Here is a 22,776-nt window from a genome sequence, read left to right as displayed (position 1 = left end):
GCCAGGCACAAGTCAATGGCAAGGGAATAATAATACATCATGTAATATAATAATACTTATAATGGCTAACACTTGCTTAGGCCTAAAATGCTATGTGTCTGGCATATCTCTTAATGATTTACCCAATTAAACCCCTTTAATCCTCCCACACATCCTATGAGGTAGGTCTAATGCTGTTCCTATTTACAATGAAGACAACCAAGACATGGAGAGGTTAAGTCACTTGCCCAAGCTCATGCAACTAGTGAAAGGGAGAGAGCTGGCATTCAAACCTAGGCAGTCAAGCTCCTGAGAGAAAGGAAAATGTGCTCTTCATGACAGACTCCTATCTGCTATTAAGTAGATAAATAAATGACACTCAGGCACCCCCTTCACTCTCTGCTCCTGTGGCAGACATCACTAGTTGCTCACAGCACTCTTTGCTGCTGAGCCCAGACAATCCCTCAAAATTCTTCTCAACATAGTTTTCCACTACTAACCTCAAGTAGTTAATGCATCAGCATGAGAGATAAGCCCATTTGTCATATCTAGGGCTCATTTTATAGATGCCAATTAATGGATAAGGTTAAAAAAAATTTGTGTGCACCCATGTATATGTGAGTGTGACTGGCTCTAGTTAGTGAATATGATCACTTGATTCAATTTACATGTACTGAGCATCTGCTATAGGTGAGGAAGGCACTCTTGTTAGTCACTGAGGTTCAACACAAGGGTAAACAAAGTTATATCTTAAGGGTATTAGGAGACTATTCTACATTAAAAATATTGATATATTTTTTTGAAAAGTTAAGAAATTTCTTATAAATTTTTTCTTAACCTGTTTTGTACAATCTATCTTGAAACCCTAGGATTTCATAGACCAAGACATTCTTTCATGAGCCTTGAAAGGCATTTCAGCATCTCCCTAGTGTTTTTTCAGTGCCTCTCCAATTTTTGTTAGCAGGACATTTATTTTCAAAGTGTTTGCTTTATACACAGTTCCATTCGCTTGACAGCATTGTATTTGTCCTACTCTAGTGGGTAATATATTTTCAAAGATCCAGCACATAGAGGGGACATGTTAAGAATGCTTGATTCATACCGTGCAAGAGAAAAAGCCCTGAATGCTATTTTTCAGTATTAGAATTACATTTGATACTTGAACAGCAGGGATATTAGGATTCCAAGAGAGAGCTTAATGGTAGGCACACAGAAAAGAGAGTTTCCCAGCAGTAGTGGAATTACCTCTCCAATGCAACAACTAAATTTCCAGGAAGGGAGTAGGAATCAAGGATGGTACATCTGATTTGATGGAGAGGGACATAAAGGTAAAATGTCTGTGTGGCTGCTGAGAATGCCCAGCTTTTAGGATGTAGGTTGTGTGTAATCAGATTTTTAGGAATGCAAAAATTCAGGCTGCCTAGGATGCTTGCAGTTGGTAGCAGAACCGGATCCAGAAAAATAGTTTAGTTCTACTTATAGGCCAGCATGAAGATGATGTAGGTGACCTGAACCTTTACATTTCTGTACCTAGTTGAATATGGCCATGCAGTCACGACATCAAGAGAAGACACTGCAGGGGCATATGAGCAAAAGCACATTAGTCACTGCTAGCAAACAGCACAAGGAGGCTGCTGCCAAATAATAAAACCCAACATGAGGAAATACTGCCAGTTGCTGAAACAGTGTTGGAAAAATTTAGCCCTTGGATGAGAAAAATCACTCCAAAGTCAAATACTTACCCACAGACTAAAATGATTCCTTTAAGGGGGCCGAATCGGTATCCTGAGAAGCATACCAGTGTCTGTTGACCTAGCAACAGAGTGTAGGAATGTATTCCAGGAAATAGAGATCTCTGATAAAGCAGTTCACCAAAATGCCATTTTTAAAAAGTAACAAAAAATTGGAAGCAATAAATGGTCAGTAATAGGAGATTGATTAAAAATATTATAGCTTATCAACACAACACAATGTGATGCAGTCATTAAAATGATTTGTAGAAAGCTTAATAGCATATTGAATGTATATAATATTAAATGATATTCATATAAGTATACAGTGTTTATATAAATATATAAATAAGTGTATCTTTAAAAGCAGGTTACAAACACAATATAAAGCATGATCCTTTTATAAAAGAGGTGTGTGTGTATGTGTGTATATATGTGTATATAAATATATGTGTGTGTATATATATATAAAATAAGTCTGGGGAAGATATAATCAAAAGTGTGGAAAGTGATTATCAAATCTGATAGTCAAGTGGTGGTGATTTTTGCTGTCTTCTTTTTGCTTATATATAGTTTCTTTCTTTCTTTCCTTCTTCTCTTTTTTTTTTTTTTTTTTTTTTTTTTTTAGAGATGAGCATTCTGTTACCCAGGCTACTCAAAATCCTGGGCTCAAGTGATCCTCCTATCTCAGCCTCTTGAGTAGCTGGGACCACATGTGTGTGCCACCACACCCGACTAAATTTTACAATTTTTTTGTAGAGATGAGGTGTGGCTACGTTGCCCAGGCTGGTCTCAAACTTCTGGCTTCACACAATCCTCTTGCCTTGGCCTCCCAAACTGCTGGGATTGCAGGTGTGAGCCACTGCCCCTGGCCTGCTTATATATAGTTTCTAAAACATTTGCAATGAACATGTATTACTCGTGTAATATGAAAAAGGAAAGATACAAATAACAATTATTATTATAAGCAGGTGCTTTATGTTTATGAAGTCTTCCTGTCTGCTTTGTGGGTGCAGTGCTTTGGGGCAAGGCTATTGTATTATAGTTGTGAGCAGAACTTGGTCAGTAAATGAGTCTTCCTCCCTGTCAGCACCATGGATAGAGTTGACAATTTGCGCTCTGGCTCTATGTCAGGTTTGTGCTTTTTTCCCGTGCATCCTGGTAAACTAGAGTTACCATCCTTTGGGATGCCCTCCTCCAGATACTCATCCCTTTCCAGATACTCTTCTTCATCCAACCTTCTTTCCCTTTCAGATACTTTTCCTCCCATAGATGCTCTCCCTCCTCCAGATACTCACCTTTCAGATACTTTTTATACAGATTTTCTTTTCCATCCAGATTCTCTTCCTTCTCCAGAGCTTCTTCCTCTTCCAGATTCTCTTCCTTCTCCAGAGCCTTTTCTTCTTCTAGATATGATTTCTTCCCCAGATACTCCTCCTCCTCCAGATACGCTTTCTTCCCCAGATAATCTACCTCCTCAATATAATCTTCCTTCTCCAGATACCCTTCCTTCCCCAGATACTCTTCCTCCTCCAGATGCTCTTCCTTCCCCAGGTACTCTTCCTCCTCCAGATACCCTTCCTTCCCCAGATACTCTTCCTCCTTCAAGTATTCTTCTTTCCCCAGATACTCTTCCTCTTCCAGATCCTCTTCCTCCTCCAGATACTCTTCGTCCTCCAGAGACTCTCCCTCTGGAGAAAATGGAGATTCATCCTGTAGACTTTCCTCATCTAGTTCTACTTCAGTATCCTCTTTCTCTGAAGGCAAGGTCTGTGTGGAATATTGGGGAGTTGTGGGAGGGTGAGGAGGTGATGCTCCTGATAACTGATTATTTTCAGCAGACATGCTGGGGAAGTCGTAGGTGGTGAACTCCTTCTGCAGCAGCCAACGTCACTTTATTATCCTGTATCCAAGAAAGGAATAAAATCCTATTAGCCAGTAATAGCAAATGCATATTGATTTAATCCCATTTTTGTTCACTTATTTCATTCAGTAGTCTTTGGAGGGCTCTTTAAGTATGCAGATCAGTACATAGAGGCCAGTGAAAAAGGCACAAGAAGAGGGAATGGAAGCTTACCCTCAGAGAGCTGGGTGGGGAGACCACACCTAAAGACCAGGCCTTTGAAATTATTGCACAATATGAAGTCAATGGGGAGGGCTGGAAAGCAATCATTGTTTAGTGGTGCTACTGCTAGAGAAGATTTTTATTTTTCCTTAAGTATTTATTACCACAATAAATAAGACAGAGACTGTCTTCCAGGAGCTTGAAATCTGGGGAGAAAGGAGTCACAAAAAAACAGATTACTAAACACAAGTGACCAACACAATGGAAGGGGTTCCCACAGCATAGGACGGACACAGTGGCTGGGGCTTCTGGTCAGTTAAGGCCCCTGTGGTCAGAAGTCTGTGGGTCATGTCCTCATGGCTACCACATGCACTGTCAGCCCTGCCCGCAGCACCATCTGCCCTCAGCTCACCAGGCAAATGCTACATATGTTTAAACACTGAGCATCTTGACTCCTCCAGGAAGGCTTCCAGGCTCCCTCTTCTGCTCCATCCATGTCCTCTATATTTTTTTTATTAAAGTAACTATTTTGCTATATTAAATTGTTTGCACGTTTGTTCTTCCAACAGTATAAGCTCCTTAAAGATGGGTGGGGTCAGTGTTATTCTTTTTTGAAAATAGATTTTGAATTCTTCCACTCCCCCTCCTCTCCACCGTGGCCCACTGTGATTCCCCATGGTGAACATGCCATCTCTAGACTGAATTACTGGGTTTCCTGAGACCCCTGCCACTGCTCTGCTAGTCATTTGCTGCAAAGAGTGTTCTTATAAAAATATAAATCAAATCAGGATTTCCTTTGCTTAAAATCTCCCAGTGGCTTTCTGTTGTGCTTAGAATATGATGTCACCTCCGTTCCATGCCTGCCTGTCTTTCTGGCCTTATCTATCCCCATCCTTCCTTCCCTGCCCCCACCCTGTTACTCTCTCCTACAGCACTTATCATTGTGTCCACTTATGTGTCCATTTCTGTGTGTTCTTGTTCAATTTTTTTCTTCCATTAGGTGTAAGTGTCTCAATGATAGTGACCTTCTATAATCTGTTCCCCACCGTATCTCTGATGGTTAGCTCGGAGCCTGGTGCATAATAGATGTTCAATAAACATATGGCCAGTGACTGAATGAAGGGCCAAGAAGAGGTGGCTCTACAGCAGTGCACCCTGAAGGTTTAAAAATGACATTTATTCTGCAGGACAGGACAGACTGAAGAGGCAACTGGACCAGAATCCTTCTGCTTGCTCTGGGGACTTAAGAGATACATATCTTGGCCGGCCTCTTTCTGGCTGTCTGAGTGGGAAACTCTGTTCTGGGGAACCAGCCAGATGAGACCACCAGGATGAATTTTAGCAAATGCAGCATGATGTCCAAGATGAGAGGTGTGATGGACAAGGCCATTCATCATGGGCAAATGGCACATTTACCCACCCACATCACTGTTGGAGCCCTTGGATTGCTGGATTCCAATAGGGTTAGCCTGGGGCAGTGAACACAGAAGTGCACTGCCCAGATCCCCTTTTCAAAGAAGGACTTGCCACCCAGCGGTGAGGAGTGTGGTCAACAGGTGGCCCCCAGCTGCCAGCTCCTTCAGGATGTGTCTCAGCTGCAGAGTCCCTTTCTGATAGTGATGTCATTCTTGGGACAGCCGGTATCTGAGGACCAGGCAAGGTGGAGATAGAAAATCACAGTCAACTCCAGGCAGCACACCTCTGAGAGGCTACATTCACCCCAGAGCTCTCTAGCAGGCTGACCAAGGCTCACCAAGCCTACTCCACAAGTGCCATCTCCATCTGGCCCAAGCCTGCTTCCTCTCCCTTTTTCCTCCAGGGGCTGACCCCAAGAAACGTTTTGTATCTCAACAGTTGCATCTCAGCAGTTTGCATTTTAGAGTCTATTTCCAGAGAACCTACCTTGTGATAGCTTCACCAAATGTAAATCTGGGAAATAATTGACTGAAAGAGTTGGTGGAGAGAAAAACAAGGCCTCACTGGTAGCCTGATCACTTAAGAGGTCAGTGGCTGAGGGTAGGGAGTAACCGGATCTGCCTGGGGCAGGGAAAGTTGGCCGTGCGGAGAGATGACAAAGATGGTAGCAGTAAAGGGGGAGCCTGTGCGTGGAGAGTTTTAAAACCCATCATGAAGCATTTTGTGTTGGGTGGCATCAAAAGAGAAAACTGCAACAAATTTAGTTATTAATTGAATTGGTTTTTATTCATGATTCATGAATAGAACCATTCTACAAACAGAATGAGAGCTCCCATCAGGCAGTAGCAAAACAGCAGGCTCTGTGAGGTGGGAACACGGAAACAGAGCAAACAAAAAAAAGTGGATTGGCTAACATTAGGTTACTTCAGGTTACTTTTTTTGGTAAGGGTTAAAGCAGAGAGAGGACTTACTTATTATTCTCGCTCAGGTAGACTGGAATCTCCTGTTTTCAGGAAAAAGTGTGCTGTTTTGGGATCTGTTTCCTTACAGTTTCAGTTTGATTATATGGCACTTAGCATGAGTGACTCCATTCTGATTTGGTCTTGTCTACTGGGACCTAGTGCAGGAGCCAAGTCCAAAATGATGGCTTTCCATAAGTTTTGCTTCACAGTGGTGACGGTGAAAGTGTTAGGATTAAAGCAACTCTGGAGCAAGAGGATTCCCGTGGCCATTTGCCAGACAGTTAAGAAGCAGCGGAGAATGGAAGCTGTGCCTGCAGTTGGCTTGCCCTTTTATCCTTCATTTTATGGTTCTGTGGTATATGAATGTCTTTTCATGTAGGCTGCCTCCAGTGCTTTTTGGAGGAGGAGAGGTATAAATAATACATGAGCTGATGGTGGAGGACACTGTCTTTGGGGCAAAGGGTGAGCTACGGAAAGCTTTGGGACCCAACCACAGCTATGTCTGCAGACGCCTCTTCCATTGTAAAGGAGGCCCCTTCAGCTTTATTCATCTAAAACCTCAACACACCACCTATTATTGCCGTCTACTTCTAACTCCCACTGGCTGCTGCTGCCTCACCCTAAGACAGAGCTGGGATGGCTAGAGCAATTGAAGAGTGGTGACAAGAATTCTTTGCTTGACCAAACTCCAGTCAGGCTCCTGAACCTTCTCCCAGACTCATCTGTGCACTTCCTTGTAAAATCCAGTTTCATTTTATTTATTTTTTTATTTTGTAAAAATTTATGGCGTACCAGTGTAATTTTGTTACATTCATAGATTGTGTAGTAAAGTCAGGGTTTTTAGGGTCTCCAGCACCCAAATAGCATACATTGTACTCATTAAGTAATTTCTTGTAATAATAATTTCTCACCATCCACTCCTCTCCTGCTCCCTTACTCTTTTGAGTCTCCATCGTCTATTACTCCACACTCTATGCCTACTCAGAAGTGAGAGTATGTGGTATTTGTCTTTCTGTGACTGACCTATTTCAGTTCAGACAATGGTCTCCAGTTCCATTCATGTTGTTGCGGAAGACACGATTTCATTCTTTTATGACTGCGCAGTATTCTATTTTGTATATATGCCACATTTTCTTTGATCATCCATTGGTGGACACTTAGGTTGCTTCCACAGCTTTGCTATTGTGAATATTGCTGTGATAAACATACAGTTGCAGGTATCTTTTTGATGTAATGATTTCTTTTCCTCTGGGTTGATACCCAGGAGTGGAATTGCTGGATTAAATGGTAGTTCTATAAAGTCCAGTTTTAGCAAGAAGCCTGCTAAGTCAATTTAGCAAAAATCCTGCCCCATCCTCCATATATGACCATCCTTGTTACCTGATCAGATTTCTCATCCTCCCCATGCCCCAGGCCTGCCTTCATCAAGAATTCTGTCAGGCTGGTTTAGCCTGAATCTCCCTTACCCCTGATGTTTCTTGTTAATTTCCCATCTACCCTGATGATGCCTTGATGTTTCCTCTGAGTTAATTTCCTATCCGTTGATTCCCCACTCTGTCCTTGGCTGTAAATTTCCATTTGCCCATGCTGTATTCAGAATTGAGTCCAGTTCTATACTGGGATCTCTTTTCTCCTGTTGCAATAGTTCGTGAGTAAAATATATTTTTACTGTGGGGCATGGTGGTGCGCACTGATAGTACCAGCTACTTGGGAGGCTGAAGCGGAAAGGATCACTTGAACTTAGGAGTTCAAGACGAGCCTTGGGAACACAGTGGCAGCCTATTTTTAAGCAATTTTAAAATGTATATATTTTACTGCTTTGATTGCTGTCCAGCTTTGGTTTTCTTTGACAGCCAGTCTGTCCAGCTCTCCCCTGGGAGAGGTGAGGAGCACACATAGGCACTGGCCACTCCATCAAAGGCTTACACTTCAGGGCTCCCTACCTCTCAGATTTTTGTAGCTGCTTAAGAGATCAAAATCAGCCGGTCCCCTAGATAGCCCAGAGGAGCATTTATCAATGGCATGCCATCATTCCGGGTGACGGGTCTTTTCTTCCTATTTTCTCATCAGGCCTTGTAAAAAGGGTCCAGTCAGCTGCATTCTCATTTCAAAGATCAGAAAAAGAAACTGCATTCCAGACACTCTCCCTTTAATTCTCTTAGAAATTTGTAAGACAAGCCTACAGGTGGAATAAATAGTAATGGCAACTTGATACCCAGTGTCTGGGGCAAACATCCTGGCTCCAACTTGTGATTCAGACCATGACCCATTTGAGAACAACAGGACCTATCTCCTGGAAGGATGCAATGAGGCAGTGTGTACAGGCATAAGGAGTGTCAGGCACTGTTATTATTGCATACTTATTCCTAACCAGCTCTGAAGGTGCGTGTGTGTAAACGTCTATGTGTGTGAATGTGTGTTGTGGGTCCTTCTGAGGCCTTAATCAGTTCATGCCATGGGGAGAGAAAAAAGAGATTTGCTTTCCAACTACCCTGCTCCAGGGACTGTCTGCAGCCCAGCTGAGAAGTTTAGAGATTGGGGTCCGTCTTTCCTTCATTCTGGGTCCTAGTGGCTGGGTCCCAGGAGAAATGATGGTTCTGGGGCAGTGCTGGAGTTGAGCTCCCTTTTCCTCAGGAGGCTGGTACCTCTGCCTGGGAAAGCGGCCTGACTTGAGGGATTTTCTTGGTGATGCTTTGTTTGCCCAGAGAGAACTGCCCTCACAATGTGTCAGCACGTTTTCTGACTCTCAGCCATGCTTTCAGGAAGTTGTTATCTATAAATGTAAGATAGCCTGTGCTTTATAAAGCTCATCATTCAATTTCCAGACAGCTGCAGTCCAGAAGTCCTTGGATTGAATCAGTCTTCTTGGTTTGACTTCCACTCATCACTGGCCTTTTTCAGTCCTGGGGGAGCCAGGATGAAGAGTTCTACATGACAGCCTTTTAAGGGTTTGAAGGTAGCAATTAGACTTTCCTCCAGGACTCCAGGCTCAACTCCAACGGCCTTCTTGGCATCTCTGCTGGGATGTCTAACAGACGTCTCAAACTCACTGTGCCTAAACTGGGATCCTAGTCTTCCTCCCCAGACCTCTCAGCCCTTGGACTAAGACTCTTCTCTTTCATTCTCACCCAACCTCATATCCACCAGGAGAGCAGTCTGGCTCCTTCTTCAAAGGATCTCATCTCTTCTCATCCCTCCATTTTCCCACCCTGCTCTGAGCCACACACACATCTTGCCTGCATTATTGCAATTACCTTCTATATCATTCAGGGTTCTCCAGAGAAACAGAACCAGTGGGATATATATAGAAATGTAAGTGGATATTTATTATGGGAATTGGCTCACACAATTTTGGAGGCCGAGAAGCCCCACCATCTGCCATCTGCAAGCTGGAGAATCAGGAAAGCTGGTGGTGTAATTCAGTCCAAGGCTGGAGGCTTAAGACATGGAGGAGGGGGGCCCCTAGTGTAAGTCCTGGAGTCTGAAGGCCTGTGAACCAGGACTTCCAAGGTCCTAGGGCAGGAGAAGATGGATGTCCCAGACCAAGAAGAATGAGAAAAAAATTGTCCCTTCCTCCATGTTTTTCTTCTAGCTGGGCCCTCAGTGGCTTGGACAATGCCCACCCACATTGGTGAAGATGATCTTCTTTACCTACTCCACCAGTTCCAGTGCTAATCTCTTCCAGAAACACCCTCACAGCCACACCCAGAAATAATGAGCCTCCCTTAGTTCAGTCAAATTAACACATAAAATTAACAATCACACACCTTAACAGGTCTATTCTTCACAGAGTCGCTGGCTTTGAAGATGTGGGGCGGACCCCTCACTTCCCTGTGATAGCTCCCCTCTCCCAGATGAAGTCAAAGCCCTTTCAGTGCCTGCAATGTCCTCCCGACTCTTCTCCCCCTGCCTCCCTTGGCTCCTGCCCTGCTGGTCCTAGACCTGCTGGTCTTTCCTAACATGCCAGGTGCTGGTCAGGGCATTATTTCTGGTTAAGGCCCTTACTCTCCCTGTGCCTGGGTCCTGTCCGCAGATCTCTGCCACAGTCCTGCTCCCTCTGTCACCCCCTTTCCCAGTGCCTCAGTGAGGCATGCCCCACTGCCCTGGGTCCTCCCCTGCCCGCTCCTAGCACTTTCCATGTCCCTTAACCTGCCATCCTTTCCCCTTTGTCCCCAGAGCACCTCTCACCATCTAATGTACCAAGTACCTTATTCATTTGTGGTGTGTGCTGTCTTGCTCATCTCATTACAAAGTAAGTTCCCTGGGATCAGGGATCTTGGTTTGATTTACTGGTGTAGCCCAAGGGCCTAGGGCCCTGGCCAGCACACAGCGGGTACGATGTGTGTTGAGTGAATGTGTGAATACAGACCCCTCCCTTTCCCATTCCTTCCACCCTTCTGTGGATGGTGAGGTTTCTAGGGTCTTCTCCCCAGATGCACTGTTGTGGGCCAAGAGCTCTCTACACAGGTGGCCCAGAACAGAAGTCGAGCCCAGGCCCAGACACATGGAGACAGGGGCACACTTGTGATCATCTCTCACAGTGCAGTGCGGTGTATCTGAGAAGAGGGAACTCTGCTGACTCTGTGAGGATGTTTGGAGCACCCACTCCAAAAGGGGAAGGGGGCTCCTGCCCCTCTAACCAGGACGTTACATTTTCTTTGGCTCATCCAAATAATTTTTCATTGACTGCTAGCCATTTCCAGTTCCTCCCAGCTTAGTCTTATCTGTATCCTCATCCAAACCACTGATACAAATGTCCAACCAGAAAGCCCCGGGGATGCTGCGGCAGAAGCCCTTCATGCTGCCCATCTCCATCCATCAGTCAGGGGAGGCTGTGGGGAGGGGAGCTAAGGTTCTGTGTGGCCAAAACTCTGGCCCCCTCCACCCTCACAGCAAGCCCTGATGTGGGCATCATCACCCTCACTTCATAGGTAAGGAAAATCAACTTTCAGGGGAAACAGAAGAGTTTACAGTCTTCATTTACAGGTGTGAAAAAAAAGTTGTTTGAAAGAAAAAATTGTTTTCTACCTGAGCATCAAAAATAGTCCAAAGGTGGGAGGAAGAAAATCTTACTACAAACATTTTTGGCTGGAAAAAAAAAAAACAAACAAAACACCAAGAAGAAGCCTAGCTACCACAGTAAGACCCTATCTCTAAAAAAAACTAAAAAATTAGCCGGGCATGGTGGTGTGCACCTGTGATCCTAGCTCACGTGGGAGGCTGAGATGGGAGGATCACTTGAACCCAGGAGGTCAAATCTACAGTGAGTTGAGATCAGCCACTGTGCTGGTTTCGAGACCCTGTCTCAAAAGAACAAAACAAAACAAACCAAACCCAAGAAGGTTTGGATGAAAGCAGCTCTTTCTACAGGCTGCTGGCTGGGCCAAGCTTTTGAGGCCCTTTAGTCTCCACTCTCTAAAGCTCTTCCCAGCGTGCTCCCTGAGACCCGGCCCCTGGAATCCCTGAGGCCACTCCCACTTTTCTCCCGAGGCCACTCCCCCTCAACTTCCTGAAGCCCCTCCTCTTTGGTTCCCTGACTCCCAACCCACTCAAGGTGTCCTCCCATCTCTAAGGGTGGTCAGAGAGGTGCAGTGCCCCCACCTCACTCTCCAGGGAGCCCTGCTGCCTGTACCCTGTCCCAAGTGAAATGTTCTAGAATTCTGCCCAGCATCAATATCACATGGACTGGGCTGTAATTTGCGACGTCTGCTTTTTCTTCTCCTTTTATCTAAATTAGGAAAAGGTTCTTCTGTTTCCAGACTGGAGTATGGTCCCGCTTCTTCTCTATGCTTTAGCTGTTTGTATAATGCTTTGTGCTGCAAAGTGCTTTCGTGGGCCCTGTTTAATGGATTCATCATTGCAGCCTTATGCGGTAAACACTATCATCTCCATCTTATAGATGACAGCACTAAGGTTCAGAGAAATCAAATAACTCCACCAAGGTCAGGCAAGTCCTAAGTGGCCAGACTAAGATCTGGACCTAGGTCTGCTCTTGCTGAGGGCAATGTTCTTTCCCCAGTGCCAAATGTCATGTGTGTTTTGGAGGAGAGCCCTTCTCAGGGAACCTTCTTAGGGGTCTCCCCCTGCACACTGGCTTTAGCTCTCTCACAGCCTCTTTCACAAGCTCTGGTTAAACAATAATTCTCCTTGATAAAGAAAGTAAAGAGGGGGAGAAGAGGAGGAGGGAGAAGTTGGGTTTCTGTCATTTGCTGAGCACTTACTATGTGCCTAGAACAGAAAAAGGTATTTTCCTTTTCTTTTCCTTTTTCCTTTAAAGATTGAACACAATCTGGCAAAGTATAATTATCCTATTAACCAACTAAGAACCAGGGCAGTGAGCTGGTCTGAGGCCATAGCTATGTAGTGCCATATTTGATATTCAATGTCTGTCTCATTCCAAAGTCTAAATACCGCGAAAGAGGAGATAAGCAACATATGTCTTCTTTCCAATCTTTATAACTCAAGTTCTTAGGGATTCCTTCAAATATTTAAAAGCTTTCATGAAAATTATTTAAAAGAACGAAGAAATAATATTTAGAGTTCCTACTTGCTAAAATGAAATTCACTGAGATGAAAAGACATCCGCAGTTACAAGTTGACTGCACTAATTTTCAAGTCAGATAAAGAACCTTTCAATTAACCTCTCTTAAATAGTCACAATTATCAGCAACAAAGCAGAATTATTGATAATTGTTATAACAGATGCCATTTTTAATTTCAGATCTCAGAAGAATGGTATTTTTGGGGTGTGTGAAAAATACCTTTCTACCCACTAACTGTGCTGAGATGCCAGGGTTTCAGCAACTATGAGCCATGTTTAGGCTGCCTCGCGGGGTGGTGGGCAGCTGGTGGCAAGAGAAATTGCACTGTCTTCTTGGTTGAGATCCCAAAAGTATGTGTGTGTGTATATATATATATATATATATATATATATATATATATATATATATATTTTTTTTTTTTTTGGAGACAGAGTCTCACTTTGTCACCCAGGCCAGAGTGCAGTGGTGTAATCTCGGCTCACTGCAACCTCTGACTCCCAGGTTCAAGCGATTCTCCTGCTTCAGCCTCCCAAGTAGCTGGGACTACAGGTGCCCATCACCATGCGTGTCTAATTTTTGTATTTTTAGTAGAGACGGGGTTTCACCATATTGGCCAGCCTGGTCTCGAGCTCCTGACCTCAGGTGATCCGTCCGCCTCAGCCTCCAAAAGTGCTGGTATTACAGGCGTGAGCCACTGCACCTCGCCTAAAAAGTATATGATTCTGAACATGTTCGCTGCTTCTGCCACATATCTCCAGGCAATTAATAGATTGACCTAGAAGATCCGTAGGTTCCTTTCTACCCTGTGTTTCTGAGACTAACTATCCCTTGTTCAAAATCCTTGCGGCCAGTTGTGCTGTGGAATTTAGATATATCAATTACATTGTAGATAAAAAAACAACCCCAGAGGGCTCTGGGGAAGCACGCTGTGGTGAGTCTTAGTATTTCTGCAGCAAACATGTAAACTTTTACAATAAGTGGGATAAAGAAAAGCTTTTAGTCCCACTTCCATTTAGGTTGGATTTTACTCCCAATGGAGTTCTGGAAGGTCAGGTTTTGTGGAAAAATGAGTGTCACAAACTTATCAGGAGGACTCAGTTCTCAGAACTTTTTGTATTTCAGAGCTTGCAGATAAGAGACTTTAACCCTACAAGAACATTTCTTTGGAAGCCCTACTGGTGGTATCATCTAGAATTTATTGAATGCCCTGTTCGTAATGAGAAATGCAATGCATTGAAATGCTGTTTCTGTAGGAAAATAAAATCCACTTCATGGAGGTCTATTTTGACATGGCTGTTTCTAGGATCACAGAGTGGCTAACAGGGAGGACAATAAGAATTACTTGAAATCATGACTGTGTAATCTTCAAGACATGGGACAATGGAGCCCAGTCAGGCTCCTGGCTGAGTACTTACAATGTCAGGGGGTAAAGTGAGTCCAAGCCAAGAGAGTTTTCAACAATAACAGCTGAAAGAAAAATGTTTTCTGGTTAGTTATCCAGGAAGTTGGGCAGAGAAAAACATATTTCTTAGTAATGCTGGAAAATAGATTTTTTTCTATACTAACATTGGATGAATTTAGTTTTGTGGTATGTTTCTTCCTTAAAGTTCCTTGGTCAGTAGCTTTCATTGAATGTCCAACAGCAAATCAAACCAAAGCAGCCCTTACTTACGGTGTGCCTCTTCTGCCAACCCCACCGCCACCCCTGAATGGCATCACCAATCTGTGCGCCAAGGCTCCCTGGGCACTGCAGAGAACTCACAGGGACACCACAGTATAGTTTAAATTTTTGAGGGAAACAGTGATACTTGACATCTGTTGGACATCGACTAACTTTAGATTATGCTACATTCCTTTCAATTGTGGCATATTTTGCAAAGCTGGGCATGTGGCAGTTGTTGAGATAAAAATCAAGCACCACCCCAAAATTAGTATGGAACACGAAATGAGGGTGGCCACGTCCCATTGATTCCAAGATTTGGGAAGTTGTGCAATGCCCAATGGGTACACACGATTCATTAGTAAGTCATTGTGGGGAGGAAATAAAAATATTTTCCTCCAAAATACTGAGAATTGTTAAGTTAAAGGCACTGAAAATGCAGGGGAACACTCGGCCTCAGCCTCTGTTTGCTTGATGGCAGCACAAAAATCCTGCCTTATTGGAGATGGCATTTGCTTATTGGCCCAGAGAAGGCAGCAGCAGACACCAGAGGAATCTGGGAACAGATTTTACTCTCTTCCCACACACTTTCCTGCTTTTTAATAGACTGGAACTGCTCTTTTCTTTGTCTTGTCACTACATGGTATTTATGGCTCTTTGTTAAAATACTATTTAAGCAAGATCCCTAAGCCACTGCCTTGAGAGAGAAATACTTTTTAATTGAGTCCTCTCCTGTATGATAGGTACAGCAAGCATTCATACATTTTTGCATGTTTTTTGTTAATCTGACTTTTGTTTTCAGGAGAGTGTCTCCACTAAGAACCTAAAAAGGGAAAGAAAATAAATTACGCTTTCTCCCCTGCAGTGGCTATTTAAGAAGGAAATAAAAGCATTATTTTTTCCTTCAATTTCTGTGTATTAAATTGTGACATAAATATGTGACACAAGGATGAGATATTCATTAAGTTATTCGGATGTAACGATTCAATACATGAAACCTTTAGGGATTTCTTTTGGCCTGTGGGCACCGTGAAAAATTCACTGAGATGTTGAGGGTGCCCTGAACGGAGAAAGTTTGGGAACCTCTGGTATAATTCCCTGAGTGCTCAGATGAAGAAGCTTGGAGTCACCCATGATTCCTCTTTTTCATCCTCCCAAACCCACGAATCAATCCGTAAGTCCTCTTGCACCACCTCCCACAAAATGTCCTGAATCCGTTCTTCCTTCTACCACCACTGCCATCACCATCGTCAAATCCAGCGTTTTCTATGGCAGTCTTTCTGCTTTGGCTCTTGCTTTCCAATAATCCATTCTTCAGAGGTGGCTTTTAAAAACATAAAATAGACCACATTGCTCCACTGCTTCTATGTTGCTCCCAGCCATCCTCCAGTGGCTTCCACTTCCCTTTGAAAGCCCTCCTGGGCCGACCCAAGTTGGCCCCACATCCTCTCCTGCCCTTCTGGAAATCCTCCTTCCCTTGCTGCAGCCTGTTCTCACCTCAGGATGCTTCCACTTGCCCTTCCCACTGTCTGAAAAGTTCTTCATCCATTTGAAGATCTTCCAACACCTGGCTCATTCTCAAGTTTCTCCTCCAATGTCATCTCTCCAGCAAGGCTTTCTAAAACTGCCACCCCTGACCCTCACCTCCAATCACTACATGTATTATCATGTTGTTTTATTTTCCTCATAATATTTGTTACTCCTGAACATACCATGTTCTTTGGTCTATAGATTTGAGAGTAGGAACTTTGCTTTCTTGTTCACCATTGTATTCCCACCAGCTAGAATAGTGCCTGGCATTTGATAGGAGCTCGACAAATAATTGACAAAATTAGTAACTGAGTGATTATCTCATATGGTTGTGTGTTTGGATTGTTCACTGATAGCTCCTGAGAAGATCCAGAAGTGAATTGGGAGAAAGGGAGCCAGTGAGTTCATTTTGACTGACATTTTTATGTAATCATACATCACTTAATGATAGGGATACGCTCTGAGAAACTGCATCATTAGGCAATTTTGCCATTGTGTTGAAACCACCTTTGCAAAAATTATAACAGTGAGAAAATCATGGGAGTGAAGGAGATCTGATCTGGCCAACCCTCGTCTTGCCTTTGGCCTTCAAGATGCTCATAAAAATTCCTGGGCTTAGGCCAACTAACTTTAGGAGACATTTAATTTATAGTTGAAATGATAATAGCCCTTCCCCAAACTCAACCACCTTTGTAAAGCTAATGAGAGACCACCAGGCCAGGAGGAGAGAGGAGGCTGAATTCTCCTAAGGCGTAGACATAAATGATTGCCAGCCATTATTCTGGAGGTCACAAGATATGCAACTTCAATCACTCCTGCAGACAACATCACTATTGTAGAACCTAAGATTGGCCTTTTGAGATGTCTTTTTCAGGTGTTTTTCATGTCTGACACCTATGGCTCCACCTGGACCCGCCAACTACTCCTGTGGCCCACTCAAAAGAAGTAAGTAACTCAGCAAGCAGGAGAACCATTTCTTATACCCCTATGATTGCACCCCTAACCAATCAGCAGCAATAACCCCTTGCCTAGCCACCCCCAACCCTTTTCCCCAAACTATCTTTGAAAATACCTAACATCCAAATGCTCAGGGAGATTGATTTGTGTAATAACTCCATCTCCTGCATGGTGTGGCCAGCCTCACGTCAATTAGACTCTTTCTTACTGCAGTGCCATGGTCTCTGTGAATTGATTTTGTTTGTGCAGCAGTCAGGAAGAACCTGTCAGGTGGTTACGGTGTGAACATCACAGCGTGTGCTCACACAAACCTACATGGTGCAGTCTATTGCTATATGGTGTAGCCTATTGCTTCTATGCTACAAGCTGGACAGCATGTTACTGTACTGAATGCTGTAGGCAATTGTAACAATGGTAAGAATTTGTGCATCTAAACATATCTAAACATAGAAAAGGAAGAGTGAAAATATAGTATTATAATCTTATGGGACTACTGTTGTATACACGGTCTGTCAAGTGAAATGTTATGTGGCAGGACTGTGTGTGTGTGTGTGTATATATATATATTTATATATAATATACATTTATATGCAAAAGATATTTTACAGACTAGGTCTAATCAAGGACAGGGGTTTCCTATATGCTTGGGAAGAGACAACAGTTACTTTATATGAACCCCATTTTTCTTAGCAATACTGATGTTTTACCATAAGTAATCATATTGAGTTGGATAGTTAGTGAAGCAATTTCATCATATCATTTGTTATTCTTCACAACAGGCAAGTGTCCCCTACCCCTAACTTTTCTTTCCTTTTCTTTAACTAATTAAGAAACTGAGGTAATACTATAAAGCAACTTTACTATAGCTATAGCATCCAACCGAATGCTAGAATCCCATTGTCCAGCCCGATCAAGCCAATGCATTTTCCTTAACAATAAATCCAGGAAGAGTGCACAGTAAAGCAGCAGTAGGAACAGGTGTCGAATTATTTGACATCTCTGGCAAACAGCATTGGGGATTAAACAGAGCTTTCTTTAATAAGATTAATTCTCAAATACCGAGTGGTTTGGCATATCCCCAAAGATACAAGGCATTTGTATCTATATAAGATTAAAGAAGCTTTCACACAAAGCAATTTTGTTTTTCAACATCAAAGAGATGCTTCAGTGGCATTGCAAGAGGGAAGCACACTGCAACTAATGCAAAGAGTGCAAAACCTTTATAGAAAAGACAGTTTCCTCAGTCAGGAATTGCATCTAGAGCTTTCACTACCCAGGACATACAGGGCATTGTTCTTAGAGTCATAGGATTAGGGGAAAGGGGAGGCCAGGGGTTAGGAATCAGCTTGACAAACACCCCACACAGGTGGGGTGACCCCAGACACAGGTGGCTCCCCAGTGATGACCTTGGCTTTCCAAGGTTGGGAGCTCAGTGCCTCATGAGACTGACTATTGGGCAGATCTAATAAATAATAAATAATGACCATGACACTGTAATAATAAGGATAACAAAAATCACAGCCACCATTTCCATGTGCCAGGCACTATACTTAGCATGAATCGAATGGCACACACTTCTGCTGCTAAATCTTCTTCTCTTGGGTTTCCAGCAAGCCTTCTGAGGTCTGTTCCCTGAAGCTACATAGTCCAACTTGCTTCACAGTGAGCTGCAAATATTTGAAGGTAGCTTTTATGTTCTTTATCTGTTTTTTCTTCTGTGCTATACTTCTACTTATTTTTTGAACCAGATACAGGTATTTACATGGATTGATGTTACATTTCATCTTGCAGGTTTTGCCTTACCCCTCTAGGCTGCCCAAATATTGGTGAGTCCTGATATTATCATTTAGTGTATTCACCAGACCTTATCCAATATGTGCTTCTGAAAATGATAAGCTTCCAAGTCTCCCTCCTCTCCTTTTTCTCTTTCTTCTTTCCCTCTTTCCTTCCATAAACATTTATTGAGGACTTCTTTAATGTCCCAGACACTGTGTCAGGCACTGGGGCCACAAGGTTGCATAAGGCATACCTATAGATAGTCTTCAAGAAAGCTTCTTGCTTAAGCAGAAAGACAGGAAAATAAATTAAAATACAACATAGTATGATTATGTAATGAATGAGAAAAGAGGAGAGTTTTAACAGGAGTTGGAAGAGAAATCATCTGTAAGGGGAGATGATGGGGAGCTAGCAGATGCCAGCACTACCTCTGGCCCCTGGGGTATGGGGCCCATGAGAGAATTGGGCAGTCCCCACTTAATTAAAAGCTAGCCAGAGGATGTTCCAGGGGAGCTTATTTATGGAAGGAGCCTATGCTGTTAATGCCCCATGTGACAGCCTTTTCTCCTCCCTCCTAACCTGCCTGGCCAGCAGGGCTCTTCCTCCCGCTGCTGACCTCCCTAAAGAATCAAGGGCAGCTGCCTTGGCTAGAGGGTCTGTGTTTTCACATGACAGACTACAGAAGCAGCAAGCATTCTAGATTTCAATGGGGGATCAGGGAGGCATAGAATCAGAGAGGAAGGGCATCTTTTATGACCTGAAATTGCCCCACTTAGTCATTGGGAAGGCTGGTAAGACCGGGAGCAAAGGGACTTTCGGGTTTTGACTGCTCAGGGATTTCTTCCAAGCATAATTTCCCAGGTCACGTAGAGGCCATCCTCAATGTGAAGACTGGACTCTTCAGACATCCAGGCAAAAGAGCCCATTTGCACATACCACGGAGTCCAGGATGGTGTCAGGAGTTTGCAAGTTTCCAGGAGTTAGGAATTTTGCAGGATAGAGAATGGTTGACCCTGGTAGACATGTTATCCTATGTTGGACCTATGTACCTATGTCCTTGTTCAAAGAGCGGGGTAGCCTTGTGGCAGTGAGCCCCTCCTAATGAAAAAAATATCCACAGCCAAAAGGCTACAGAGTTCTGGGAACTGGTGGGTTGTGGACCAGGTTCCTAATAGTACCTGGGAACTGTACCTGAATCTCTCCTTGGTGCCTCCATAAACCTCGGAGACCTTGTAGAAAAGCTGGTTGTACAGACTGGTTTGATTAGGGCTGCAAGCTCCAGCTTTTGTCAGGGGTTCAGAAAATTAGGCCTGGATGAGGAATATTGACAGTGTTTATTTTGTTGATTGTGTCCATGAACATGATCAGGTGTAGCTCCCAGGGCACTCAGCCGATGGTCACGGCTAAGTGCAGAATATAGTCATGCTCATACACATATAGTCATGCTCCAAAAGCATTACTTGAAGCGGTGAACTAACATAAAGCTGAAGTTTATCACAACCACCAGTCAAAACTGGACTGGGGATCTTCTATGGATATAGAGCTGAGAGGCAGGCTTGGGACTTGGGGTGTGCTGCCTAAGCAACCCCTTTCTTCTAGAAAGCATCAGTCTGAGAGGGCACAGATGCCTGGTTCCACATTTGGAGTTTGGAGGGATTAAATATGAAACACAGAATAAGCTCTGTTATTAAACTCACACTTGCTATTTTTAGTGGGATAGGAAGAACATAGGCAAATGTTTCTATACAAAGATTTTTTTAGTTATACAACACAAGTGAAGAGGCTGGTAAACCACTAAGGTCTAGGAGGAGACCAGTCGGTGTTGGGCTGGGGGACTCATGGATACAGATTCTTGGCTGAGGTCTGGAAGGGCTGAGGAATTTGCTGCCAGGGTCTGTCTTAGCAGGATACATCAGCCCCATCTCCAACAGGAGAAATGGGAGGACAGGGCTTCACCCTGTCTGCTGGTGCAAGAGAAGCCTTGAGCTTCGGTAGACAGTTGTATGTGTCCCTTCCAACCAGAGACCTCAATATTATTAACGGGCCCTCTTTTTTCTCTGCAGGATCCAGTACATATTTCTGACAGCTCCTCCAGAGTGGGATTTTATTTGGAGTCCCACCCTTTCTTTTGAATTTCCTTATCACTTTGTAGCAAGTTTATTCACTCATTAAAACCCAACCCAAAGTCACCTCGTCTGGGAAGACACACAAGCTCTTCCAGAAAGAGTCTCTCTTTTCCTGACTGCTCTCTCACTGCCTTTCTCCTATTGCACTTCTCCTTGGTTTGTGTGTCTGCCTCACCTATGAGACTGTAGCCTGGCACCATGTCAGGCACGTAGCAGGATTTCAACAGAAGGATGTGGATCGAATGGATGATCCAACGGAAGGAGAGGCACACAGGAGGCTGACCACAAATGAAATTTCTGGTTTGGACTTTTCAGCCCCCAACACTTCACTTTCCCTCCTGCTATGGGGGAAACTCAAGAGATGAGTTATGGGTGGGCTAAGACAGCAAGCTGGGAGCTGGTGAAGAAGATGGAGTGGGCGACCCTTGGCTTTCACTGGGCTTCTCCCAGCTGATGCTTGGAAACCCTAGATGGATCAAGGTGAGAAGCCTCATTTCTGTAAAGGACTCCAAGGATTCCATGGTGCTCTGCAAACGTAATGTGTTCTTGTTGTTGTTATCGTCTACGATAGCTGTTTATAACCTTGTTCATTAACTTGTGTGATTCTTGGCTGAAGTCTGCTGCTCTCCCCCATGAGGGGAACAACTGATGACCTACTTCCGTGAATTCCATGGTGCCAGGCCTGGGCTGATCTGGATCCACATTAAAACATGCCAGGGGGCAAACATGAAATCAAAACGTTCTGGCAACCCCCTTAGACCAATCAGTGCAGTGTTTAGCACTATAGACACCCAGTGCACTCATTACAACATCATTTCCTAGGGCCTTTTTTATAAATAGAATTTCGAATATATTCAGGTTTGAACTTTCAAGGAGGGTGACTTTGAGCCATCACTTGGCACAGAACACTTGTAAAAACACTGACCTTGGTCACTGCTCACATCTCCCTGGAAGGCCAGTTAGGACTGCTGTTTACCCCCCACATTAGAGAGGTAGGGGAAGGAAACAGGGAAGCTGAGTGACTTGCCTTTGGGCCACAGGAGTCGCTTCGTGGGCAAGGCTGGAGTTTTCGATCTGGGGAATTTGTTCCTGGTTGGGGGACTGGTCTATATTCAGGCTGTCAAGGAAGAAGTCATAATATCCACACTCGCACTTTCCCCCAGAGCTAGGGGCTCTCTGGAGAGAAAGTGACCCCTTATCCTTTATTTGTAGAAATATCATGACCCAACAACGGCCTTCACAATGGGAAGAAGCTGGGTCGAAGCAGATGTCAGAAAGGCCAAGGGAATGGAGAGGCCGAGAAAGGGCGAGAGAAACAAAGAAGTCTATGTACTTGGCGCTTCTTTGTTGCCCAGATCCTCCACTCTGCTCCCTGCTTTCTCCCTCAGAGAAGGAGGGGGAAGAGGAGGAGGAGAGTGGGTGGAGAGGGAGGCGGAGGAGAAAGAGGAGGAGGAGCGCATTGCTAACGTGCGCAGCCCTTACCCAAGCCAGGCGCCCGCGCGCGCATCCACCGCGATCTCAGGCCCCAGCGTTTGTGGCAGCTCTCGGTTACCATGGGAACCGCACTCCGCAGCCTCCCTGGGCCCCATCTAATCTGCGTGTGTGCGTGGCGGAGAATTCTAAGCCTCTGCACCTGCCCTCGCCTTCCCTTTCCCAGCCTCTCTCCTGGCGGGGAACTGTTTGGACCAGGCGTCAGCGGCGGCCAGAAAGTTTTCCTGCTGTCTGCGTGAAGGTCGCCTGTGTCGGGGGAAGTTGCAGCCGTGGGGATTGTGTTTCCCTGAATGGAGACCGTACACGTCAGACCTCCAGGCTGGGACTTTCTAGAATCCTGGGGTCCAGTGCTAAGCTTGTGGTGGCTGCGTAGATGAAGAGATGGGACATGTGGCTCTCAGGGCCCTGAATGGGCTCACTGGAGCTGGTCCCCAGGAAAGGAACTGCCCTGAAAGGGATAGAGAGACCCACAAGGGGTTGATCTGGGGCCAAGGGTTGGAGAAAGCTAAGTTCCCATGCCCTGGCCACTGTGAGTGGACTTG

General features: G+C 44.4%; 1 protein-coding gene across 2 annotated transcripts in view; it reads right to left on the bottom strand.

The window, feature by feature from the left end:
* ERICH6B (glutamate rich 6B) overlaps window positions 1-22,282 on the bottom strand; it is a 74,227-nt gene extending 51,945 nt beyond the window's left edge. The window contains exons 1-4 of one of the 2 annotated variants that reach the window (XM_063792138.1): window positions 22,226-22,252; window positions 21,771-21,860; window positions 14,110-14,161; window positions 3,008-3,612 (exon numbers count right to left, since the gene is read on the bottom strand). In XM_063792138.1, the coding sequence (XP_063648208.1) occupies window positions 3,008-3,554 (547 nt within the window). In that variant the 5' untranslated portion in view covers window positions 3,555-3,612; window positions 14,110-14,161; window positions 21,771-21,860; window positions 22,226-22,252. Of the gene's footprint in view, window positions 1-3,007; window positions 3,613-14,109; window positions 14,162-21,770; window positions 21,861-22,225 lie in introns of both variants that reach the window. The other variant, XM_016925677.3, reaches the window with a different exon arrangement.
* Between the last annotated feature and the right edge of the window lie 494 nt (window positions 22,283-22,776).

This window comes from Pan troglodytes, chromosome 14, assembly GCF_028858775.2.
Source record: "Pan troglodytes isolate AG18354 chromosome 14, NHGRI_mPanTro3-v2.0_pri, whole genome shotgun sequence".
In the NCBI taxonomy this organism is placed as follows: Eukaryota; Metazoa; Chordata; class Mammalia; order Primates; family Hominidae; genus Pan; species Pan troglodytes.
The sequence above is the reverse complement of the archived record's forward strand: the minus strand, read 5'-3'. Positions and strand labels throughout refer to the sequence as shown.